Source organism: Macrobrachium nipponense, chromosome 38 (genome assembly GCF_015104395.2).
Source record: "Macrobrachium nipponense isolate FS-2020 chromosome 38, ASM1510439v2, whole genome shotgun sequence".
Taxonomy (NCBI): domain Eukaryota; kingdom Metazoa; phylum Arthropoda; class Malacostraca; order Decapoda; family Palaemonidae; genus Macrobrachium; species Macrobrachium nipponense.
Window position 1 is genome coordinate 40162430 of NC_061098.1, and position 24831 is coordinate 40187260.

The following is a 24831-nucleotide window of genomic DNA, read 5'->3' on the forward strand; positions in this document are numbered from 1 at the left end:
GAAGAGGAAATTAGAGTATGTTCTCCTATCAGCGTCGAATTTCTATCAAGTTCCTGTAAAGGAACGTCATGAGGTCGTCCTGGAGAACTCTCTCTTGACGAGAGTCCAAACGAGGCTCTTGACTAAATTCTTGAAGAGTCGATCGCTCACGCCGTCTGAGGAGCGTCCTGCCTCGTATTTCTGCGAGCGTCCTGACTTTTAGGACGCCTAGCGTCCTCAAACGCATACTCATGAGCGTCTTTATCTTCCTCCTGGCGAGCGTCCTGACGTGAAGGACGCCGAGCGCCTAGCAAAGTCTTCTTAGCATCATGACGTCTAGGATGATTAGCGTCCTTAGAACCTGCATCGTGAGTTTCTTGCCGATGTTTGTGATATCGAGCATCAGTAAAGCGTCCTCACGAGCGTCCTGAACAGTTTCGCGATGAGAGAGACTTCGAGTTTCTCCAACTAAGCCTTCGCGCACCCAGCCATCGAGGAGCGACATTATAAGTAGACTGCCATGCGCCATCAACGTATTGTCCTTTGAAGCTTCTCGATACCTAAATCTTACATCCTGAGCGGTTTCTTGAAAGACCGCAGGACGAGCGTGCTGAGAAGGGTCTTTACGGGATTCTTGCCGAGTGTCTCGACACTTACGAGTAGAACCTTGACAGAAGTTTCTCTAATAGTTCTATGGCGCTGGAGATTCTCTCTGCGTTCCCGATTATCAACATTATCTTCCTCCGTTCGAACATCGCCGAAGCGAGTCCTCTGAGAGTTCCCCAACTCCTGACAAAGACGACGGCCGCCTGTGCGACAACTAGCGTCTTTGAACGTTTTCCGCCGATACTTCCAGAGGCTCTATCAACAGGAGTACTAGCGCGCTTCTGCATGAGTCGTCGAGATCTAGAAGGTGACGAAACAGGAGAGGGAGAAGAACGAGGAGAGGAAGAAGGAGAACGTCTGGATTTCTTGACAGGCAACCATAGATCCTTCTCACGATGACGTGATCTTGACTCCCTTTCAGCGAAAAACGTAGACAATTGTCGATGCATCGCCAGTTGGGTCTCCTTAGACGGGGAAGATTCATACGAAGGACTTATCCAGTGAGAAGACGAGGCGAGGGGACGCCCTCTTCTTTCTCTCAGGACTAATTTTCAGGTAGATTGGAGAATAGACTACCTCCTTTTCACCAGAAGTCCTAACCCTCTTCTGAGGGATAGCGTCTTCAAAGTCTTACGGAGAAGACTAAGAGGAAGCCGCGTATGAGGACGTCCCGATCTTATGATAAAAAGTCTCCTCTTCGCTAAATCCATCTTTTCGGGGGAGGCGGGAACAACGATGGCCGCCTGTGCGACAACTTACGTCCTTACCCGCTCTCGTCTTGAGAGGTCCTCCGAGAGACCCATCCTCGTTGAGGAGAAGAAGTCTCGGAGGAAGAGAAACATTCTTTCAATATTCGAGCTCGCGCACGATCTTTGGCAGCCTGGGAATCGTCTTCAGGTACTGCCGAAGGGACGCCAGACCGTGTTTAGTTCCCGTAAAACCCTCCTTCGGCTTACGACATGTCCATTAATCCCTATGTCCTGGGAGTCCGACAGAGGTCTCAACCTGGAGGCGCTATAGGACCGTTTTTGAGAGCCCCCCTCCACAACACTATCACTATCACTGCACTTTTGCACATTAGTTTGGAGCGCGAGCACTTTTTGATTCAAGGTTCCGAATCGACTCCATAATTGTAGTAAGAGCCTCCTGATTCGTCACGTTCAAGCTTACGTACAATAAGACTCATACGCCTTCCATTCAACATTAGTCAGAACCTCACATTCTTCACACCTATCATCCAATAAACAAACATGCCCTATACAATTCGTGCACACCGTGTGAGGGTCTACCGAGGCTATCGGTAGCCTAACCTTACACTCTTTCACACCGCACACCCTGAAACTAGTAGAACTAGATCCAGACATCACGATTCAAGAACAATCCAATCCAAATTCAAATTCAAACCACAATAGCGTATGCCAAGTCACAAAGCCAATTTCAACAACCAAAAGACAATCAGAATACTTAAGTGACTAAAGAAGTTTCGAAAATCCTGAGCGGAGGTAATGGAAACAAGTGTTTACACTACCGCGACAGAGAAAAATCTGAATACAAAATGGGAATGGTTCCTAACACCCGCCTCCCAGCGGCGGGAATGGGTACTAACCACCTGGCCGACCACCGCGTGTGCCGGGAGTTTTTGAAATTCTGTCGAATGTCAGAGAATACAGCTATACTATATATATCTGGCAGGTAAGTGTCATGAACAAAATATGCTTTGATATACAACGAAATATTTGAGATACGATTTTGTTTTACGATGTGATAGTTGTATAGGCGACCGATAAATGGCATTCAGTCTGTTTGTTGGTGCTGCATCGTTAACACGTCGTTGTTTAGTTCGTTGTATTTGTGCCTATTTTTCGTGTTATTTTGTCTATTTTATTATTAACCATGGGTCTCAAAGCTAAAGACAAAGCAGGTGATAAGAAAAAACCCCAAGAAAATTATTTCGATGGAAGCAAAACATGAAATTATAGCAAAGCATGAACGTGGCGTTCGTATCGTCGATTTGGCAACGAGTATGGTCGAAATCCTTCTACAATATTCACGATCATCAAGCAGAAAGAAGCTATAAAAACCTTCCAAAGGCATCACCATTATTTCTAACTACGAACTGATTTAAAAATACAATAAAAATATTGTTTAGCAATGTTATTTCATTTGTTTATTACGTAGTAATTAGTGTACATACGTAAATAAAAAGAGAGCAAATCGTTCCCTGCCACCCCCCCTTCCCTACCTCCTCCCCCTGCTGGCCTCACGTCATCTTCCGTTATGATAAGTAAAATTCCTTTCTTTTTTTTATTGTGTGCGTTATTACTCGTTTATTTGTGTATAAATTGTGTATATTATATGTAATTTAGCTGTGTTTAGGTGTGGTTTCATAGCACTAGAACGGATTAATACATATTACATTATTTTAAAATGGGAAAAAATGCTTTGAGATACAACTGTTTTTGATATACGACGATGGTAACGGAAACAAATTAAATTCGTATGTCAAGGATTCCAGTACTGGATAATGTCTCTCTTTGGATACTTCGATTTTGCCAAATCTTGAGGGCTACAAGAACAGTTGATTACTATTTACATATCACATAGACTAATTAAAGTAAACGTATCTTTAAATAGGCTTATATTATTAGTATCAACAAAAACATTTACTGGCAGAGTCAGAGGCTGTTTAACGAAACGAACACTTCTCTGTCCTTAACTCGGAGCGTCGGAAGACGCCTCTCTCTCTCTCTCTCTCTCTCTCTCTCTCTCTCTCTCTCTCTCTCTCTCTCTCTCTCTCTGATCAAATTACTGGATAATGTCTCTCTTTGGATACTTGGAATTTGCGTTGTAATCTAACCAAAAACTTCTTGTTTTGTCATTATTACTGGGGAAAAAAAAAAGCAATGATTTTTTCATTATTTGCGATTTTGGACAGTTATATGTAAACTTTGCGCACCGCAAGCTAGTATGTATTCATTTGCTCGGAAACTAGTTCCGCATATGAGGCGTCACTAAAAAACATAGAAAAATAAGACATAAAAAGTGTCGAAAATCATCATAACCTCAAAATTTTTGTTGTAATCTAACCAGAAACTTATTTTTATTAATATACTGTGCTAAACTATAAAGGATTTTTATCATAGTATGCGTTTTTTAAAAGCGTCGTTAACTCGGAGTGTCGGAAGCGTCAGCATCGTAACCTCGGAACAAGCGTGGTAACCCAGGACGGATTTTTCCATTGAATATTTATGAAAAAGCGTCGTAACCTCGGAACGTCATAAGCCGGAACCGTCGTAACCCGGGGACCGCCTGTACTAGTATATTTGTAGGTTCCTGTAAATCGCACTCCAGCCTAATTCCTCTTCATTCAAGGGACAAGAATAAGGACTGGAACCAGACCTCCTTCATTCTCTAATGAAGAGAGCGAAGGTGAAGTTTCCTGAAGGGAGACTTCTACGGTGATAACAGGATACCGAAGACGACTAGTTCAAGCCGAACTGGTTGTTCCCAAAACAGTAGCACTGGAGAGGCGTTCAAACCTCTCGGTGCTATCCATCCTGAATGGATTGACGTATGTTCGGTAAGATCCTAAGATTGAACCAAAAACATAGTCTCTCGGGTTCAAAGTCCGAGGAGTAGACTCTATAGAATTCCTATCTTATTTCCTTGTTCATTCCAGTATAACCAGGAAGTAGACGGAAAAAAGAGAGGAGGTTTGACTGTTCTTGCCCGCTCTTTCCTGAACTTGCGATGTTCTCACTCTGTTAAACGAAGCATTCATTCCTACAACCGTTTCATTCGAGCAAACGTGAGTGAAAGTTGACCGGAGTTAAATGCAGTAAAAGCTGGTGAGAACTTGCCACGTCTTGCTACGCATCTATCTTCTCCGTGATCGAACCTCATGAAGAGAACAACACAGAGGACCTCCTCCTATCTCCTTCAGATGCCTTGTCCCGAGGGACAGTGACATCGATCTTGGCACCTGAAGAATAGCCATTCCTGGCTTTCACAGGTGAGTCCAAGCCACCAACGCAGCTCGGTCCCTTCGCCATGCACCAATGTTGTGATAGAGAGAAGACTACCTATCACTGACTGTGGATGTACAACCCCCCTTGGGAGTTGTACACTCTGACACGAGTATAGCTGACGCAGCCCCGGTTCCATGAGCACTGCCCTTGGAACCAGAGAGAGGAGGACTGAACCTGGCTTTGAACTCCTGTGGTTCCCGAGACAGCATATATGTGGATAGCCAAAGAGACAGCCAATTACTTCCTCTCCATGGAAAGGATGCAGACCCTTAGAAGTCTCGAAGAGAGAATTCTTAAGGGGCGGAGAATACCTTCCTCTTCTTAGGACATGAAACCCTTTGAAGAGGGAGGTTAGGAGGCGTCAGATGATGAAGACGAAAGACGATGACCTTGTGAAAGCTCACTGTAACACGGGAAGGGAGGATGCTATGTCATGGCAAGGAACCGCACCAATCAAGGGTAGAGAGTTCGTTCATTAGAGCCAAGCACTCAGATCGGCAGTGCTGTCTGGTCAAGCTGTGCCGAGCCAAGTGAGCTGAGCAGATCGCCACTACATAATTATGAGCGGTAATCACCAACGAAGAACTATCACTTCTTCCCAATTAACTGTTCTCCTTTGAGGCTGAAGCTCCGAGAAGAAGGACAAGAGGGATCCTGCGTCTGCTGTCCTACGTCAGACCCTAAGGTCCAATACATGAGGACTTTACTTGACTATTCACTCAGAAGGTGTTGCATGCAGTTCCAAGCTCTACATAACTCCAAACCTGACTGAGGAGCAGACTCATCTGTACTGGTAGACTCATCTCGCCATCCAAGCACTCGTAACAGTCAGCGCTTGGCGAGCATTAGAATTTATAAGAATTCCCATGCTCTGCGAGAAAAACCAGACTCTTGTATGACAATAATCGGGTGAGCCTTGTCTCGCCCTGGTACTCGGCAAATGATGAAGCCGAGCACTCGACGAGCGCCAACGAAACCAAGAGATCCAGGTGCTCGGCGAGACTCCTGATTACTGTAATAATCATCGGGAATGCCCGTTGCCCAAGTGTTTGGAAATCTCAGAAAACCAAATCACTCTGTAAATGCTAAAAATTCCAAGGAATTTAATGGCATAGCGAGACTCCCGATTTTCGTAATAACAATAACCGGGAATGTCTGTCTTGCCCGAGTGTTTGGAAACTACAGAAAAACCATAATATGTGCTGAGAATGTCAGAAATTCCAAGGAATTCGAGCATTCAGCGAGATTCCTGGGTATCGCAGTAAGAATTATCAGGAATTCTTGTCTCGCCTGAGTGCTTGCAGATCAAAGAAGACCAAAACACTCTGAGAGTGCTATAAATTCCAAAGAATTTTAAGAGTTAGGCGAGACCCCCGAATTTCGTCAAACAATCATTGGGGTGGGGCCCCTCCTCGACTCCCATAGAAATCTAGGAGTAACAGGCATAAAAACCAGTCCTAAATGCGAGCATTTAAGACTGGAATGAGAGTACAATAGAATATGCAATCGAGGTTCCCAAAACACAAGAACCCAAAGGGGACTGTGAATTGAAATCCGTCCAAAGGACAGAAAAAGCCTTGGAGACAGTCTCCAGTTTTGACATAAGACATGGACATTATGTCCAATAGGACCCTAAGGTCCCTCCAGGAACGTAGTCCCCAAACGCTGAATCCTACAGAAAGCACTCTGCAGGATCCCTCCTATTCACCCCGCCCCTCCCGGCATAGCCATAGGAAGTGGAAGGAATGGGTGAGGAAGACTGGACACTCTCGTTCGCCTTGCTAGCGGAACTGGCAGGAGAAGCGAGTCACGGGCAGCCATCAACCTGTGGTGATGGGTGTGACACGAGTCTAGGAAAGCGTCATCGTCTGGATAAAACGCTCTCCCAAGAGGGTTACAAAACTTTCACAAGGCAGGCAAAACATTCGCCACCACCGAGACCGGTTGGTCACGTCATCTGGGTGGGGCTAAGTGTGCACCTGACTGGAGAGATCCAGTACTGTCCTCCGACGCGTCCAAGTCCCCGTCGAGGCCGAAACCTCTCAAGAGGACCGAATAGGGGAGCCCCTTCCGGTCTCTGCGTGCACGGTCCCGCGGGACCATCACATCAACCCTGGGACTTGAGCAATCACCGCGAGAGCAATCACAGTTAAGGCGTGAGTCACCTGAGTGACTCACTCCTTTCTTCCACTCCGTGCCCGAGTCATGACGATGAGCGGACTCAGAGTCCCCGACTCTGGATGCACGCAAATCCAAAGATTTATGTACACTCGGGGAACTCACGAACGAGCGCCCGACATGAAACTAGTCTTAGGGGCAGAACCCTCTTCGGCAGGGAGCCTTAAAAGTCGAAGGGGTGGAGGGTGATGAAAAATATGATATTGTTAGTATACAATAAAGTTTTGTACATACTTACCTGGCAGATATATACATAGCTTACGACTCTGACGTCACGACAGAAAATTCAAAACTCGCGGCACACGCTACAGTAGGTCCGGTGATCTACCTTACCCGCCGCTGGGTGGCAGGTGTAAGAACCAACCCCCCTTTCCAGTCAGATTTTTCTCTTCCACCTGTCTCCTGAGGGGAGGCTGGGAGGGCCATCAATCGTATATATCTGCCAGGTAAGTATGTACAAAACTTTATTGTATACTAACAATATCATTTTTGTACATGAACTTCCCTGCCAGATAATATATAATACATAGCTGATTGACACCCTTTGGTGGAGGGAGAGAGACTTATAAGTCCAGAGAAAGGGGAAATAACATATGTTAAAGTAAAAAATACCCTTGGTTCTTACCTGATTTAGGCAGAAGACTTCGTAGTTACTTTCTACAAGTCTGCGTTGCCTGACTCCTCTTACTTGGCAGAATCCAGTTAGGATCTAGTCAATGGGGATCAACCCCTTACTTAAAGACAGAGCCTGTCCACTACCCTTGCAAGGAGCTTCAAGCACAAAACGATCACCTAACCAAATACAAATGTTTTAATACTACGAAAGAGGGAGGTGCCTCCTGCATCCTCCTTCCCACAACCACAACACAATACAAATACAATAAGGGAAAATATTTAAAAAGGATATGCTTCAGCTCCCTGCCCCAGCACTGAATCCGCCGATACGTAAGGGCCTAACCCAAAGCACTTCTCATACGTAATCCTTACGTCTTTCAGGTAGTGGTTGGCAAAGACTGACTCACACCTCCAATAAGTCGTCTTCATGAGGTTTTGTAGGGACATGTTCTTCTTGAAAGCCAAAGATGTAGAGATGGCCCTTACCTCATGTGCCTTGACTTTACGAAGTCTAAACTGATCTTGGTCACAAGATGCGTGAGCTTCTTTGATAAGGTTCCTTATAAAGAATGACATGGCGTTCTTGATAAGGGCCTACTAGGATCTCTTTACGGAACAACCCATAGGAAGTTCTGAGTTAGCCCGAAGCTGTTTCTTCTTCTGGATATAAAACTTTAAGCTCCTTACAGGGCAAAGGGTCCTCTCCTCTTCTGATCCAACTAGAGAGGATAAGCTTTTAATTTCGAAGCTCCTGGGCAAAGGTGAAGAGGGGTTTTCATTCTTGGCCAAGAAGGACGGGAGAAACAAACACACAGCTGAGTCTCCTTGGAACCCAACATCTCCTTCCAGAGCTTGCAGTTCGCTTACTCTCTTAGCCGAAGCTAAAGCGCAGAGAAACAAGGTCTTCATAGTAAGATCTCTGAAGGAAGCTGAATGGAGAGGTTCGAATCTAGCGGATCTTAAGAACGAAAGCACTACATCCAGGTTCCAGCTTGGTGTTAAACCAGAGTTCCCTTTAGAAGTCTCAAACGACTTGATTAAGTCATGCAGATCCTTATCTTCGGAGATGTTTAATCCCCTGTGTCTGAACACAGAAGATAGCATATCTCCTAGCCCTTAACGGTAGAGACTACCAAACTGCATTTTTCCCTCAGGAAAATAAGAAAATCTGCTATCTGGGTCACAGAGGTACTGGAGGAGGAAACGTTCTGAATCCTGCACCAACGTCGAAAAACATCCCACTTCGACTGGTAGACCTTGGAAGTGGAAGGTCTCCGTGCATTGGCAATTGCTCTTGCAGACTTTGACGAAAACCCCTTAGCTCTGACCAGACTCTTGATAGTCTGAATCCAGTCAGACTGAGAGCGTGGAGGTTCTTGTGAAACCTGTCGAAGTGGGGCTGTTTGAGCAGATCGACTCTTAGTGGCAGGGGATCTTGGAACATGCTTACCAAACCATTGCCAGTACTCTGTGAACCAGTCTTGGGCGGGCCAGAATGGAGCTATCAAGGTCATCCTTGCTCCTTCTGATGCTGAGAATTTCCTTAGAGTCTCCCCTAGAATCTTTTAAAGAAGGAAACGCATAAAGGTCTAGGTTGCTCCAGTCCAACAGGAACGCGTCTACCGCTACTGCTTTCGGGTCTGAAATCGGTGAGCAGTACAGGTCTATCCTCGCGTTCCTGGCAGTTGCGAAGAGGTCCAGATGAGGTCTGCCCCAGAGCTTCCACAGTCCCTGGCATACGTCCGAGTGAAGGGTCCATTCTGAGGGAAGGACTTGGTTTCTTCTGCTGAGCAGATCTGCTCTGACATTTCTTTCTCCCTGTACGAACCTGGTGAGGAGACTTATCTCCCTTTCCTCCGACCATAAGAGGAGCATTCTTGCTGTTTCGTACAGGGAGAATGAGTGAGTCCCCCCTTGTTTCCGAATGTAAGCCAGGGCTGTGGTGTTGTCCGAGTTGACCTGAACTGAAGATCTTCTGAACGAGAGGTTCACAAACGCCTTGAGGGCTAACCAAATCGCCATGAGCTCTTTTTTTGTTTATATGCCAGGACACCTGTTCCCCCATCCAGGTGCCTGACACTTCACTGGATCCTAGAATAGCTCTCCCCAACCTTTGTCCGATTGCGTCTGCAAATAAGACTAGGTCGGGGTTTTCAACCGTAAGGAAATGCCTTCCTTGAAAAGAAGAGGGTTTGCCCACCATCGGAGATCCTCTTTTATCTCGTTCGGGATTTTGAATACAAAATCTAGGTTCTGAGCACCCCGATTCCAGTTCCGATTCAGGAAGAACTGTAGGGGTCGGAGGTGCAACCTCCCTGGAGAAACGAATTGCTCCAGCGAGGAGAGCGTCCCCAACAGACTCATCCACTACAGTCGCTGTGCATAAGTCTTTCTCCAGAAAGGTTGCGACCTTCTCTGCACAACGGTTGATCCTTTCCGGGGATGGAAAAGCCCGAAAAACCTGAGAAACCAATACCGAATCCCCAGATAAATACGATCTTGGCTGGGGATTAGCTGTGATTTCTCGAAGTTTATCAGTAAACCCAGAGAATTCGCTAAGGTCAGAGTAATGTGAAGGTCCTCCAGACATTTCTGCTTCGATTTGGCCCTGATCAGCCAATCGTCCAAGTAAAGGGACACCCTCACTCTCCTTCGAGATGAAGCCATTGGGCTACGTTCTTCATCAGCCCTGTAAAGACTTGAGGGGCTGTGGAGAGGCCGAAGCACAAAGCCCTGAACTGAAACACCTTTCCCTTTCCACATGAATCTCAGGAACTTGCGCGAAGAAGGATGGATTGGCACATGAAAATAAGCGTCCTGAAGGTCTAGTGACACCATCCAGTCCCCTGGACGAAGGGCGGCTATACTGAGGGATGTCGTCTCCATCGTAAACCTTCGCTTCTTCACAAAGACATTCAGGGCGCTTACGTCCAGAACCGGTCTCCATCCTCCTGAGTTCTTGGGCACAAGAAAAAGACGGTTGTAGAAAACCCGCGGAATGAGGGTCCTGCACCATCTCTATCGCTTGCTTCTCCAGCATCAGCTCTACTGCTAGAGCAAGGGCCTGATTCATATGAGGGTCTTTGTACCTGGCCACTAACTCCCTTGGTGTGGTGTCAAAGGTGGTCTCGACACGAAGGGAATGAGGTACCCCTTTTTGATTATAGAGAGGAACCAGTTGTCCGCCCCCTTCTGTGCCCAGACGTCTGCAAAACACAGCAGCCTGGCACCTACTGCAGTCTGGAGGACACTCGTACTATTTCTTCGCTCTGATAGAACGAGAGAAGGTCCTTCCTCTTCTAGGAGGTCTTGTTCCTCTGGAGGAAGAAGCGCGGGAAGAAGGGCCTCCTCGAAAGGGCTCTTGCTTGATCGAAGCCTCCTTCTTCGCCTTAGGTTGAAAAGAAGCCTTAGGAATTCTCGCCGAGCGAGCCAACATATCTTGCGTCGCTTTAGCAGAAAGAGCATTGGAAATGTAGTTTTATGATCTTCTTGGGGAAGAGTTGCTGGGAAAGATTAGCAAATAACAGCGACGATCTCTGCGCGTGCGACACCGCTTTAGTTAAAAAGGAGCAGAAAACTGCCCTCTTCTTAACAACTCCTGCCCCGAAAAGCGAAGCTATCTCTCCAGAACCGTCTCTCACTGCTTTGTCCATGCAAGACAATACAGAATGTAAATCTTCTGGAGATAAAGAGTCTTGATCCCTCGTCTTCTTAGCTAAGACTCCTAGGGTCCAGTCGAGGAAGTTAAAACACTTCCAGCACCCTGAACATTCCCTTCAGAAGGTGGGGTCGAGTTCGCTCATTCCCCACGTCGTCTTAACTGAATTAAGCGCAGAACGCCGCGCGGAATCCACCAACGAAGAGAAGTCCGAGTCTGCAGAAGCTGGAAGAGTCAAACCCAAAGGTTCCCCCGACTCGTACCAGAATCCCATCTTTCCGTAAGTTTGGAAGGTGGGAAGGAAAAAAACTGTCTTCCCCTTCTCCTCCTTGGAGACCAACCAATCTTCGAAGCTCTTGAGCGCTTTCTTCATTGACACCGTAGGTTTCATTTTCACCACCGACGACGTCTTCGAAGTTTTAGCTGTAGAAAACAATGAAGGGGGAGAAGGAGGTGCAACCGCCGAAAGAGACTCTCCAAATTCTTGCAAGAGGAGTTCAGTCAATCTCTTGTAACAGGAACCTGAAGAATCCTTCGGAAGATCTTCCACAGAAGCACCAGTTCCTTCTTCCGAACGAAAGACGTTTGGACGATCGGCTGCCTATAGGAGAGCTTTTCCTAGGACGAGCGCCTACCAGGAGAACTCCTACTGGGAATGGAGCGGCCCTGCTGGGAGGGGAGCGCCTGTTGGGAGAGCGCCTGCTGGGAGAGCGCCTGCCGGGAGAGCGCCTGCTGGGAGAGCGCCTACTGGGAGCGCGCCTGTAGGGAGAGCGCCTACTGGGAGAGCCCCTACTAAAAGAGCGCCTGCTAGAGGAGGCGCGTCTGTCCAAATCCTTGTCAGAGACAACTGAAGGGCTCCTAATATGAGGAGAGCGCCTATCAGGAAACTTACGCCTGCTAGGCTCTAGGCGCCTATCAAGTTCTAAGCGCTTGTCAGGCCCTTGGCGCTTGTCCAATCCAACTCGCTTGTCAGGCTCTTGGCGCCTGTCACAAAGCGAAAAGTCTTCCGAAGAAGAACGTCTGTCAGATGCAAAGCGTTTGCGAGGTACTGAGTGCCTGTCTGAACGAGTGCGCTCGCAAGAAGGCGATAATCTAGTCTGTCTCTTGCTAGGCTCCTTGCGCCTACTATCTTCTCTGATTTTGGCAGAAGGCGAACGAATCTCAGGCGAAGAAACAAAATCCGGAGAAAAGTGCCTACTAGTCTCCGTGCGCTTATGCAGAGGAGAGCGGCATCCAGGTGAAGAGCGCCTACTGCGATCCTGGACAGAACGAGACTCCTTATTCTTGTCAAACTCTTGACGTTTACAAGAAGAAGAGCGAGTCTTCGGAGAGCGATGCCTATCCTCCCTAAAACTAGGGGAGCGGAGTTCAGGAGAAGAGCGCCTGTCAAGATCCTTACGTCTACTTGCGTGAGGGGAGCGCCTACTTGGAGAGCGACTGAGTCTCTCTTTAATGAAAGAGGCTCTGCTGCGAGGCTCTTGCACTTTTCCTGCATTAGGCGAAAAATCCGCAGAATCCTTCTTTGACTTCTTCACCGGTAGGGAGATGTCCTTCCGACGATGAGAACTCCCCGTTAAAGAGTTGGCTAAAGCAGAAATCTGCGCCTGTAGGCCAGCCAAGATGCACTGCTGGCGATCTCTTGAATCTTCGGTAGGTAGGAGTAGAAGCCCGAGTGTAGAAAGGAGAAGAGGATCCTTGAGCTCTCCTGGCTCTCTTACGCTCGATCTCTGGTTCTTCTGAGAAGGATTCAGGGCTGGAGGGAAGGGTGCAAGGCTCCTTCCAAGCTCTCTTGAGAGGGCGCTCTCCTCCTCCCCCCTCTCGACGACTCACCGATGCGGCTCCATCTACGCTGTTAGGAGAAGGAGACGAAGAAGACGAGAAGCACTGTTTCAACACTTCTTTATTGGCTCTATCCAAGGCAGACTGGGAGCGAGCAACAGGATCTGCCGAGGGGACGCCTGACCGGTGGGGGTTCTCCCTAACCTTCCTGCGGCTTTCGACTTTCCTCCTCCACTGGGTCTGGGAGTCTGGAAGAGGTCTAGGCCTAGAAGCGTTAGTGAGCCGGTCAGACGCACCCTCCACTGCACTAGGGACACTGCACTTATCACTTTCACTTTCACTCTTACCTTTATAAGAGCCTACTTTGCTCTCGTTACTCCTTACGTACTGCGTTCTCCGAACACGAATCTTCGGGTTCAAAGCTAGGAGCAGGGGCTGAAACAGGAGAAGGAACTACGTCTACATTTGGGTTCTCAACATCAAGTTCGCTAACAAGAGACCTACTTGAACTCCTGGATGAAGCCTTACGCGCTCTATCCTTCTCTAACTTCCTTAAGTAGGAAGAAAGAGACTTCCATTCGTCCTCATCCAACCTTTCACACTCTTGACAAGGGTTAACGAAAGAACATTCATTCCCTCTACAGTTCATACACACACTGTGAGGGTCTAAAGACGCTTTAGGAAGCCTCACCTTACATTCACTCTTCGAACATACTCTAAACATAGAAGATTTCTTAAGTTTAGAATCAGCCATAACGAGATATAAACAAAGAACAATTCAAAAAAACGATCCAAAATAGTGTATGCCAAGCCAACGAACAAAGGGTACATCACCAAAAAATTCAATCCAAGAATCGTCGGCGACAAGAATAAATCCACTATCGAGAGGACTTAACAACAGGTGCTGTTAAGCCGGCGACAGAGAAAAATCTGACTGGAAGGGGGGGTTGGTTCTTACACCTGCCACCCAGCGGCGGGTAAGGTAGATCACCTGACCTACCTGTAGCGTGTGCCGCGAGTTTTGAATTTTCTGTCGTGGCGTCAGAGTCGTAAGCTATGTATATATCTGGCAGGGAAGTTCATGTACAAAAATGATGATTCCGAAGAGGAAGATGACGACACTTGATGAGCTCTCTTCCTCTTCGACTTCTCCAAATTCTACAAGAATTCTTCTACAGAATGAGGTATATTTACCAGCAGGAATAGAGTTAATAATTACAGGACAGCAGCGAAGGCTTTGTCCAGTGACAAAAGTCCAGGATAGCAGTGATACATGAATGATTTCCAGCAGAGGAACAGTACACACACTTGAGGACCAATATCACAGCATGCTACGAGTCACAAGTACAATTCCAAGGTTAGAATAACCAACACGAAGAGATATCCAACCATCTACTGCTGTAATCACTATCACCAAGCCTACCAGACGGTAGTTACTGCCAAACTACATTGTTCATGAATTTAACAGCCATAACTCCAGCCTATCCTGAAAGTAATTCCTTATGTAAAGGACCGAGGGTTTGAATATCATTTAGGAACAATGTTCATTTATTCATTTCATTAGTCATTTATATTTATTTCTCATTTTTTTCTGTAAGTAAAACTGTTTATTCCCTATAAAATGTATTTTTAAAAAATATTTTGGGGGTCTAGAACACATTCCATCAGTTTGAAGGAATCGGGCAGAAAAGAGTTTCCTTTACTACTTCTATAGCCCATGAATTCACTAATGGCACCTTTTAGATGCTAAAACACATACAGTGGAACCTTGATTTTTATACATAATCCGTTTTGGAACCTCGGATAATCCATTCTGGAACCTCCCACAAAATCCGAAACGTACAAAAAACAAAACAATAGTTCCTTATGGAAACTATTGTTTTGTTTTTTGCACGTTTCGGATTTTGTGGGAGGTTCCAGAACGGATTATGTATAAAAATCAAGGTTCCACTGTGTGTGTTTTAGCATCTAAAAGGTGCCATTAGTGAATTCATGGGCTATAGAAGTAAAGGAAACTCTTTTCTGCCCGATTCCTTCAAACTGATGGAACATAATATTGATGCTCACAATGAGTGGATCCATCCACCACCCAAAACCTGTTATTGCTACTCAAATGAGGTGATCCGTCCGTCCAATATGGGTTAACAAGTGACAACCAAATTCTTCTTTACACTGAAAGATATTCCTACAAATAAGGGAACAGTTTCTACTCCTATAGGAACAAATTTATCTTTGTGCTTTCCCCACCAAAAAACCGAGATGCAATCCTACTGAGAAGAGAGCATTAGCCTATCAAGTATTATTAACCAGTGAGAGCTAAGACAGCCTAATTACAAAACGCCTCCTGAAAACAGCTGGGCTGTGTTCCACTGGAAAAATAAAAAATGATACCAGAAAAGCATAAATTTCATGAAAATCTGTGAAAGCACAAAGCTTATGGGGTCTGGCCCACATAGCCTAGGTGACAGTTCACAATTACCTAGTTTTCTTTCTCCAGCCACAAGGCATAGCCCAGGCCTAAGCCTATGTACGGGATAAAATTTGCTTTAAACATCATCTAATTACAAAACAGGAAATATAATTTCCATATGATTTAATGTGAGGTTTTAATATTTCTGATATTTGCTTTGTTAGCAAATGACCTAACACACCAAACCTAACCTATCCTAGGGTAGCTGGTCCTTACCCTAGTGCTTTATTAATGAAAGTTTTTGACAGAATAATACAGGAAAAGCTTTACATGATGTAGTACAGATAAGTTAACTTGGGAACTTCACAGAAATAATGTGAGAAATTTACCGTCTTTCATTTATGGTTTTACGTAAATCCCACAGGTTCTGGCACTAAACACAGTGCCCCGCAAAGCTTTTCTGAGTAAAGAAAAAAACAAAAGATGGTAAATTTCTCACATTATTTTGGCAATTTTTTTAAAGTTATCTCACCTGTACAGCATCACATACACCTCCTTCTATATATATTGTTCTGTCAAAAAGTTTCACTAATAAACAACATCTATGTGCAGAGCTCTTCCTTTGAATTGCGTATACGGAAAACATTCCTTGAACTCTTCTTAATCAGAATTAAAACTACTGATGTGATTAAAGAACTTGGATTACACTCATTTTGTATTTTTCCCACCCAAAAACCCTGCCTTCCCACTGCGATCCCTCAACTGTGGGCTATAACCAAAGGATGAGGTCCAATGTTGCGAAAGCATTCATTTGCTAGCAAAACTTATGTCAGAAATGTTCAAAGCTCACATTCAAACTTATGTTAGGAAAATTAAATTTTCATGTCCAAATTGAAATAATGGTTAAAAGTAAAATGTGACATGTTCCCAGATTTTTTTCCATAAAACTGAAGACTACTATCACGCAACTTTGGTTTGTTACCTAGCAGTTCAAATGCAAAATTGGCACCAAGTTTTAGTACCAGCACCAAGTGGATCAACATAAAATTATAGATAAAAGAGAGTAAATATCATAAACATAAACAGACAACATAACCATACAAAAAATCATAAATAGTAAAAGGTGGTCAATATTCCGGTGGGTAACTGGCTGGAACCAGATTTAATGTAAAGTAACGTTACCAGACTCTTTCTCCTGTGCCAACGACTTGCTTTACCCATTTGTTTTTTAATGAATTCCTTTAGTTTATTATGTATTCTTATCATTATTCAGTAGATGAAACCTATTCATATGGAACAAGCCCACCAAAAGGGTCATTAACTTGAAATTCAAACTTCCAAAGAATATGGTGCTAAATTAGGAAGGAGTAAGAAGTGAGGGGAAATGCATAAAGAAGAGATCCCATTTATTAAAAAAGGAAATATATTAAAATGCAAGGAGAATAGTATTAGGTTATTAATGTATTTTACCTTCACTTCAACTTAAGTCCCAATTGCACAACTTCCTCTGGGAGGATGCTCCACAGTCCAAAGGTGTGAGGAATGAATGACCTCTGGTGGTCATGAGACACACGTAGACACAATCATGTTTGGCAGACTCTGCGTAGGCTAAATTTATCCAGGATTAGGCCTAACTGTGTAAGTCCGGACCAGATGTCTCCCAAGGTAGAAATAGTTAAGAACCTTAAGTTTGCTTTTTTATGATTTTGTCCAGTTATTTGGTTAAATATATATATAAATATATATATATATATATTTGTATAGTAATCTGACAGTCTTAACTATCATCAGCAACCCACATCATTTAACATAAAAATGTTTAAGATAATTCTGTTTTACCTTAAAATCAGCCAGATTCAGCCTCATTACATCATGTGCAAGCTTGTCCTTACTTTGGTCAGAAGCAGTCTAGGGTAAATGACTGCACGGCGACAGCGGCCACCTCTCTCAGACCATGACCACTTCCTGATACCATTATTTCGTAATTTAGGAGAAAACACTTATACTTCGAGAGGAGTGTAGAGGTCTCGGTACGCTGCATGGATGGGCTGCAACCCTTGGCTGATGGTCATGGCAGCAAATTCAAGGGTAGATCTTGGGTACTTATCCGTGGCAGCCTAGACTATGGCAGTTGCAGTTTTTCTATACAGTTTTACCTACTGAACAAGAATTTTAAGTAATATTTATTCGGACAACTTTAATTAACCCCCCGGGGCCAGTACTAAACACGGGGAAATACAGTGGATGCCCCAATACCTAGTGGATGTCGTATCTGCAGTTACGTTCCTTGCAGTTGCTTCTTCTGCAGAAATAGTACCAATTCAAGTATCATTTCAGGAAGGTGGCCGCATTCCGGGGTCGGTGGCTGCTAGGGTAAAACATCAAAGCAGGCCACGCAGGCCAGCTACCATCAGTGCAAGCCACCCTCCGAAAAAGTACATTATAACGCGTCCTGACACCCGAGATGGGCATCAGTCGCGACTTGTTGTTGGTGAGAAACGGAGCTAAAGACCTCTACTCTCCTTTCAAGTAAGTATTTCCCCAAAGTTAGAAATTAAGGCCAAATTTAAGATTTTAAACAGATTTAAACAGAGGGTACTGAAAATGGCGCCCACGGGCAGTGGAAATCTCACCAAAACGCTTTAGAAATTTTTACTTACACTAAAAATGTTTCGAAGATTGACGCCATCTCGATGTTTACGGAGTAGCTTGTGTCAATAAACTAACCATTTCCTGTGATAAATCCGCACACCACTTGTACCCACAGACGCTGGAGCACTTTTATCACAACAATCGAAAACACGATTTCTCATCAACAACAAGCCAGGCGTAAACAGCTGTTGGGGTAGAAGATGACGAGAAGCGTTCTCTTGGCTAATTTTTAAATAAGTAGTAAAACATCATATTTTACATATTTATGATGATTAATTTGAAAATATTCGTTATTGAAAAAGTAACTCGCCTCTGACTCAAATTTAAGTAATTATTTTTTCTGAATTAGAACGTCTTTCAAGTTCTGTATTATGACGTCACGACATCTTGACTTTCGTACCTATTGTAAATAATTGCTATACTCAACTGTCATTGCAGAACAGTTTACCAGTTATTCGTGCAGATTGTTATCAGCTATACATGTAATTGTTATAATCGTTAATGCGCATATATATCTTTATTATTTACTTTTGGATATATGAAGATGTTTTACTGCTGGATTATCGCCGTAGTGTGACGCAATCGTTTCGGTCCATGGGCCTCTGTCTGTTTTCGCACCATAAGAAATTATGGGGCCGAATTTGCAATGACCAGAAAGTCGTTAAAAAAAGAGGAAAGTTAGCATTGAGGGGCATATGTTTGACTGAGAAAAATACAAATTTATTCAATAGCTAGCTTGTAAAAAATACTTGGTTTATAAAAACTTGATTGACAACTAAGCAGCATGTCTACTATGGGTTTCAGAAACAGTGCAAGCACGTTTTTGGGCAATACCTATTTCTGTAACGAACACTCGTAACAGAACAGAGATTTTGCTATAGTGCATTACACCCAGTGCCGTAATTTATAAGGGTATCGTGAATCACTAATCGTAAAGAATAACGACACTTGTCCTTGTACCAAGAGACAAAAACTCCATTATGCAGAAATGGATACGAACACGCGTATAAAGCTCCACTACCCTCATCCCCCCCCCCCCCCCCCCCCCCACCCCCCCCCCCCCACCCCCCCCTCCACCGCCATCCGTCCCTTTTCTTCTTCGTTCCTCCGCCTTCCTTTCTCTCTCTCTCTGTTGCCATTCGGTATGTGTTGACCCTCCAAACTGGGTATAAGACTACACACAAAACGTTGAAATTGGTGAAATTAGGCTATGTATTGGAAGTATATATACATAAATATTAAAGCAAATTTTATCATTATTGCATTACTATGACAACTAGAATTCATGGAAACAGTTTATAATAATGGAACGGCGTATGTGTGAAGCCTCCACTAATGTGGCAACGATGATTTTGCCATTCTTAGCATGCAAACATTAAAGCATGCAACATTAAAGGTTACATTTATTTCTGGCATACGATTATTTAAGGAAATTCAAAATACTAATAAAGACTGAAATCAATGAAAAGTGCTAGCAAAAAACAAAAAAGCAAAAAAAAAAAACGTAGTCGTTCCTCTATGCACTTTTCCGTATTCGTTCCTCTATGGTTTTCGGCAGCCAGATGTACGAAAACGTTAGAAACATTTGATTTTATCTACGTTAGAAATATCTGTAATTTTTCGGGTAATTTGGTTGCTAAAAAGGATAATATACATGAATTAAATCAAAACTTTTTAAATAACAATGTAAATTTAAACTAAATAACGAGTAAAGTAAACAGTTTAGGGAACTGCCAGTTTCGTCGTCAGTCGTCGTCTGTCGTCGTCTGCTGCTGTTTGTAATTGTGTTTATGGCGCGCGCGCTTAGAAACCAGGAACAGCAACGGGTTTAAAGTGCAATGTGGAGTGAACTGAGACCAAAATGTATAATAACAATCAAATAAGCACTGTGGAGTTTCAGTTGTGATGGCAGTAAGGATAAAAACCGCCGACTTACAAGGTAAGAATGAATTCAGTTCCAACCATAACCCCGGGGAAGGGAATAACAAGTTTCATACTTTCACTAATATAGGCAACAAAAAATGTTGTTTTATTGTGCTGATTACAACTGCAATCTTGAGTAAGATCAATAAACGTTACATACATACGCTAACATTGTTCAAATGAGTGCTGGGAAGGCTGGGGAAAGATGGTGTCCGTCACTGATGAGAACCGTCCATGAAAAACGTAGCCGCCATATTGGATTTCAAACTGCCTTGAAAACATATTTTACGAAGAGCTCACATGCTTATTTTAGTTCGTATGGGGCTTTCATATATCACATATGTTGACGAAACTTCAGTCTTTTAAATGGTATGCTTAGAGTTGCAATTGTATTCATGTTTCACCAATTAAATATCGAGTGAATAAGACCCGTCCACCGTGATGAGGGTTGGCCTGAACTGATGTTTCCCCCTATGTCGCCGCTTAGTCATTTACCCTACTCTATTCATTCTGAATGTACTAGGTATCTAGTAGGCTACCTCAATAAACTTTCTGCAGGGCGAGTGTACACGGAAGGGGAACAGGTTCTCCTGATGAAAACAAACCTACCTCTCCAGAATGCCACGTCCTGACCTAACCTGACATTACCTATGGGGTCCTATGTTCTGACCTGGCCGGGGTGAGGGGGTGGTCTTGGCCACTGGACCCAGCCCCCCAAAAGACTAGTAGGTAGTAGTAGTAACACTAAACATCGGGAAGAGCAGCTTTACACCGCCACCTGCCCAGTCCCACTGGTAAGGTTTTCCCCAACAGTGGCAAAACCTGAAACCATAACATATAGTAAGAAAAATACGAATATATTTATGGAGTGACAGCTTCGTCTAATTACCTTCGTGGATCTAGCGTTAACTCGTTTATCAGCGAACGCCCCAAAACCAATTGGACGTCATGCCATGTCATATCAGTTACCAGTAGTAGAAGTAGTAGTACCAATCGACGTTTGTTTATGAAACGGCTCCTTTGCCCGTTCTATTTCTCCTTCCCCTGTGTTGTTTAACTACATTGACTAATAGTACAACAATCCTACAGTTGAGGGGTCCATATTACAGCTCACAGATTTATCAGTTATTTGCTGAACCATTGAACAGCAGCAGAGATTTAAAGAATAAAAATTAACGGAGAACAAAAATAAGCAAAAAATATTTTGTTAGGGGTACGGACCCATAGCATTTTGAGAAAATCAGATAACTACTAATTTTTTTTCAAATTTATCAAGAAGTGATTGTTGACGAGCAAGAGCCCGTGCCAGGTTCCAACCTGGTTCAAGCGCTCACTCCACAACACAGTTGCGGACACACTACACTATACGTTGGAGTTACAAAGCTTTATTCCCTTTGTTAGTTCGTTTGTCCCTTTTTTTAACAATCTCTGCTTCTGTAAGCAGATAAACTGCTCATTTTTTAGCAAATATATTTCTTTTTGCAAATCTGTCGACAGAAAAGATTGAAAATAGTAAAGAAAACTTAAACAAATACACACAATTGAGCAGTGAATTTTAAACTGTAGGACTACCCCAGATACATATATATATATATATATATATAATATATATATATATAGATATTATATATATATATATTCCTTCCTGTTTTCAACTCCTTTTATCGAATGATCTATGAAGAGTAAGATATTAGCTGTCCATGCCTCTTTATCTTCTTGATATGGCTGCTTCCTTACTGATCAGCATAATTTTTCAGTGTTATCATACAAAGTTTTGTCTCCTGTGTTTTGGTCAAAATTTCATAGAATGTTTCATGTTGATTTGTCAATCATTTCTCTTAGACCTGTCTTTTAAGCATATCGATCACCATATCTTTTAAGCACCTTGCTTTATTCAATTCTAACTTTCAGAAACTCTTTTACTCGCAGAATCCAAGGCGTTTCCCTTTTTCCATACCATACTGCTCTACGTTTCTCTCATTTAGGAGCCTATTTCCACCACTCCAAAGTCTATGCTTCAGATACAATAGTTACTATTCTTCCTAAACCTTCAGCGGCAGGAAGAGGCCCCTATTTCAGATCTTCAAGCACAACTTGCTGTGAACATTGGTGCCTTCAGTATTGTCCTGCTCACTTGGTTATCTACTTTTTGTAGATAAAGAATGGCACCGCCAATACCTTCCAAGTTCCAGTACAGTTTCCCTACCGTCACCCTGCTACAGCTGTTACTGATGACTGCATTAGCCATGCTTGTCATCTGTTTTGCTTTAATTTGGGCCTTTTTATTTGTCCTCTGAAGTTGTCTTTGTGTTGTTGATTGTCACACCCAGGTATCTTATCTGCCCAACTATTTTATTCCTTCAATGCACTGCATATTTTCTACGTCGTCAATGATGAACCAGTCGTTTATATAGATATATTGCATCTGTCTTTATGTTTGGGCCACATCCACTGGTTGTTTCCATATGAATTCTTACGTCTTTTGATAGTTCTTCCAGTGAGTGCCCTAAGATTAATCCGTCGTCTCATAGCAGTGCCACGATTCTTGAAATTTCATTCATAAATCCTCCCGTAGTATTTTCTAAGTTTTCGACGATCAGGTAAGTTCCTATCAGGAAAAATGTGGTTGATCCATCACATCCCTGCCTTATGCCAGTTGAGACACAGAGTTATACCATCTTTGCTAATGTGTTCATTACTTCTGCAGGCAGCCATTTTCATCATACCTCAATAAGCTTTTTTCTGTCCACTGAATCAAATACTTTCTGGAAACCTATGGATACACAAATAAGGGTCCTCTCTTCTGTATGTTTTTTTTTAATCTAGTATTCCAGAATGTACATTTATCAATTCCTTTTCTTTGTGCAGTGTCCCATTGAGGGGTGGTGTCGTCAGTGCATCTCATGTGGTGCACTGTGGACATTACTTAAGGTTCTTTGTATTGGTGGCCTCCTTTCGGCCCCTTTCTGCAACGCCTTTCATTCTTTTACTAAACGTCCTTTCATATTCTGCCTCTTCCATCTTATTTTCCACCCTCTCCTAACAATTGTTTCAGTATTATTTTCAGCACAGAATAGCCTCAGAGGTCTCAGCGCTTGGCCTTTGACCTAAATTTTATATTCTAATTAGAATTTTGTGCATTATTTTCACCATTAGAATAGTTTTACTCGACCATTGACCTGAATATCTGCTCTCACAGGGCTGGCCCGAGGGATTTGTTTTTCATTTATATTTTTTTTATTTCTCTTTTGTCAAATGCTGAAGTTTGACAAAACTTCACTGATCGATTTATTTACAAAAGTTGATGTTAGCTGCCGACTATACTTAGGACATTCACACAATAATGTTTAGTTGTCATCATGACTTTACATTCAGAGCATTTGGGAGCGCCAGACAATCATAACCTATCCGGAGACGTGTCAAAATCACTTGCCTATGTCTCTCTCTCTTTGGCATGATGATCTCCATTTCACACCGCTTGGCCTCTGGCCTAAATTCTATATTCAATTCTATTGCAATCTTGGCAATCACCGGCAGACATAAGTCCTTCATACACTTCATCCTTACTCCAAGAGAAGTGGCGCTTTATGCAGAAAGTCCTGCTCAAATGAGGAAACTTATTTTCAGTACAAAGCAATGATTTACTCTCTATTCTTTGTACCATAAAAGCCTGTGTTGGTATTAGCAGATTGGGTCAGCTCTGAAGGATATACTCAAAGTACATAAGAAGGCCAACTGCTAGGATCCCCACTAGGGCTGCAACAGTCTAGTGATAACTAAGTTTATTCATTTTATATTGAAAGGCAAAAAAACATCTAAGGTACTAAGTTTATGTAATACGTACAGAATTTAAAAAATAAATCATTTCAAATCAGCGCACCAAAGAATCCGTTATGAAATGTATATTGCAAACTAGGGCACTCATAAGTTTGAGGATATACTCTTTCAGTAATTAAATAAAGCTACAGCGGGGTACTGACCAATGGCAACTGGTTAAACACAGGAGCGTTTTCTAGAAAACATGAATCCAGGGAGCCAGAACTAAGGGAAAACTAAATGAATTCAGACTGAAAATCAAAGACCTCTTGTTTCTGAAAAGATTTTCGATGCAATAGGAAAGCAAACGTTATCAAGAACACTGAAGGTATGGTGCATGCAAGATTCCTAATGAAAATGGTGCAGCTATGGAGGAGTCATGGGAGTTCCATTTGACAACGTCCTTGAGAGAGAGAGAGAGAGAGAGAGAGGTGAGAGAGAGAGAGAGGAGAGAGAGAGAGAGAGAGAGAGAGAGAGAGAGAGAGGACGTAATTGGTGGATGGATGGTTAACGATTGAATTGGCTGTTGGTGAGTTCTCGGTTGTCTGCTGGTGCTGTTGGAGTTTAGAGTTATGGTTAGAGTTCTGTGTTTTTAAAGTCAGTCTTTAGGCAGAGCCTGTGAAGATCAGTAGTGTCGGCAGAGGTCTATGAAGAGTGTTGAAGGCATTGAAAGTCATTTAAGTTGTGTGTTATTGATTTGTTGTTTAATTGTTGCTAAGTTTGATATTGTTTGTTTTAGAGTTGTTGTGCCTGTGCTGTTGGATTTGTTGTGCTTGTGAGTTCCTGTTGAGTTATATGTGAATTGTTGTGGTTGAGGGTTGTTGTTGGTGAACTGTTGTGATTTCTTGGTGTTGTTAGTGGGTGTGTGTTGGCTTGTTGTGTTGTTCATTTTTTTTTATGTTAGTGGTTGTTTGTGCAGTGGTCTTTTGTTGTGGTTGTATTCCTTGTTTGTTGTTGAGTTGTGGTTGTGTTCCTTGTTTGTTTGCTGTGTTGTTGAGTTGTGGTTGTGTTCCTTGGTTGTTGTTGTGTTGTGGTTGTGTTCCTTGTTGTTTGCTGTGTTGTTGAGTTGTGGTTGTGTTCCTTGGTTGTTGTTGTGTTGTGGTTGTGTTCCTTGTTTGTTGTTGAGTTGTGGTTGTGTTCCTTGTTTGTTTGCTCTGTGTTGTTGTTGAGTTGTTTGTGTTGTTCCT

The 24831-nt window shown here is 43.3% G+C and overlaps 2 protein-coding genes across 4 annotated transcripts in view; both read right to left on the bottom strand.

Annotated features, from left to right (window-relative positions):
- The window catches only part of LOC135209719 (L-fucose kinase-like), a 262617-nt gene extending 241756 nt beyond the window's left edge, over positions 1–20861 (bottom strand). Inside the window, exon 1 of one of the 3 annotated variants that reach the window (XM_064242480.1) lies at positions 20718–20861. The gene's annotated coding sequence lies outside the window, so the exon portion shown is untranslated. Of the gene's footprint in view, positions 1–20476; positions 20604–20717 lie in introns of those variants that run through there. The other 2 variants (XM_064242482.1, XM_064242481.1) reach the window with 2 other exon arrangements.
- LOC135209798 (serine/arginine repetitive matrix protein 2-like) lies at positions 11183–13597 on the bottom strand. Its single transcript, XM_064242575.1, has 5 exons — positions 13535–13597; positions 13140–13278; positions 12895–13007; positions 11700–12800; positions 11183–11665 (listed from the first exon to the last, which is right to left on the bottom strand). The coding sequence occupies exons 1-5, from the start codon at positions 13595–13597 to the stop codon at positions 11183–11185; spliced, it is 1899 nt and encodes a 632-aa protein (XP_064098645.1).
- Positions 20862–24831: the final 3970 nt, after the last annotated feature.

Bases quoted from the DNA above. Each gene is read 5' to 3' on its own strand.
- LOC135209798 (XM_064242575.1), bottom strand. From the start codon at position 13,597: ATGGCTGATTCTAAACTTAAGAAATCTTCTATGTTTAGAGTATGTTCG. The intron at 13,008-13,139 runs GTGCGTCTGACC...TCCCCTCGGCAG, and splicing joins TGTCCCTAGTGCAGTGGAGG to ATCCTGTTGCTCGCTCCCAG. The intron at 12,801-12,894 runs GTGAGTCGTCGA...AATCCTTCTCAG, and splicing joins GCGTAGATGGAGCCGCATCG to AAGAACCAGAGATCGAGCGT.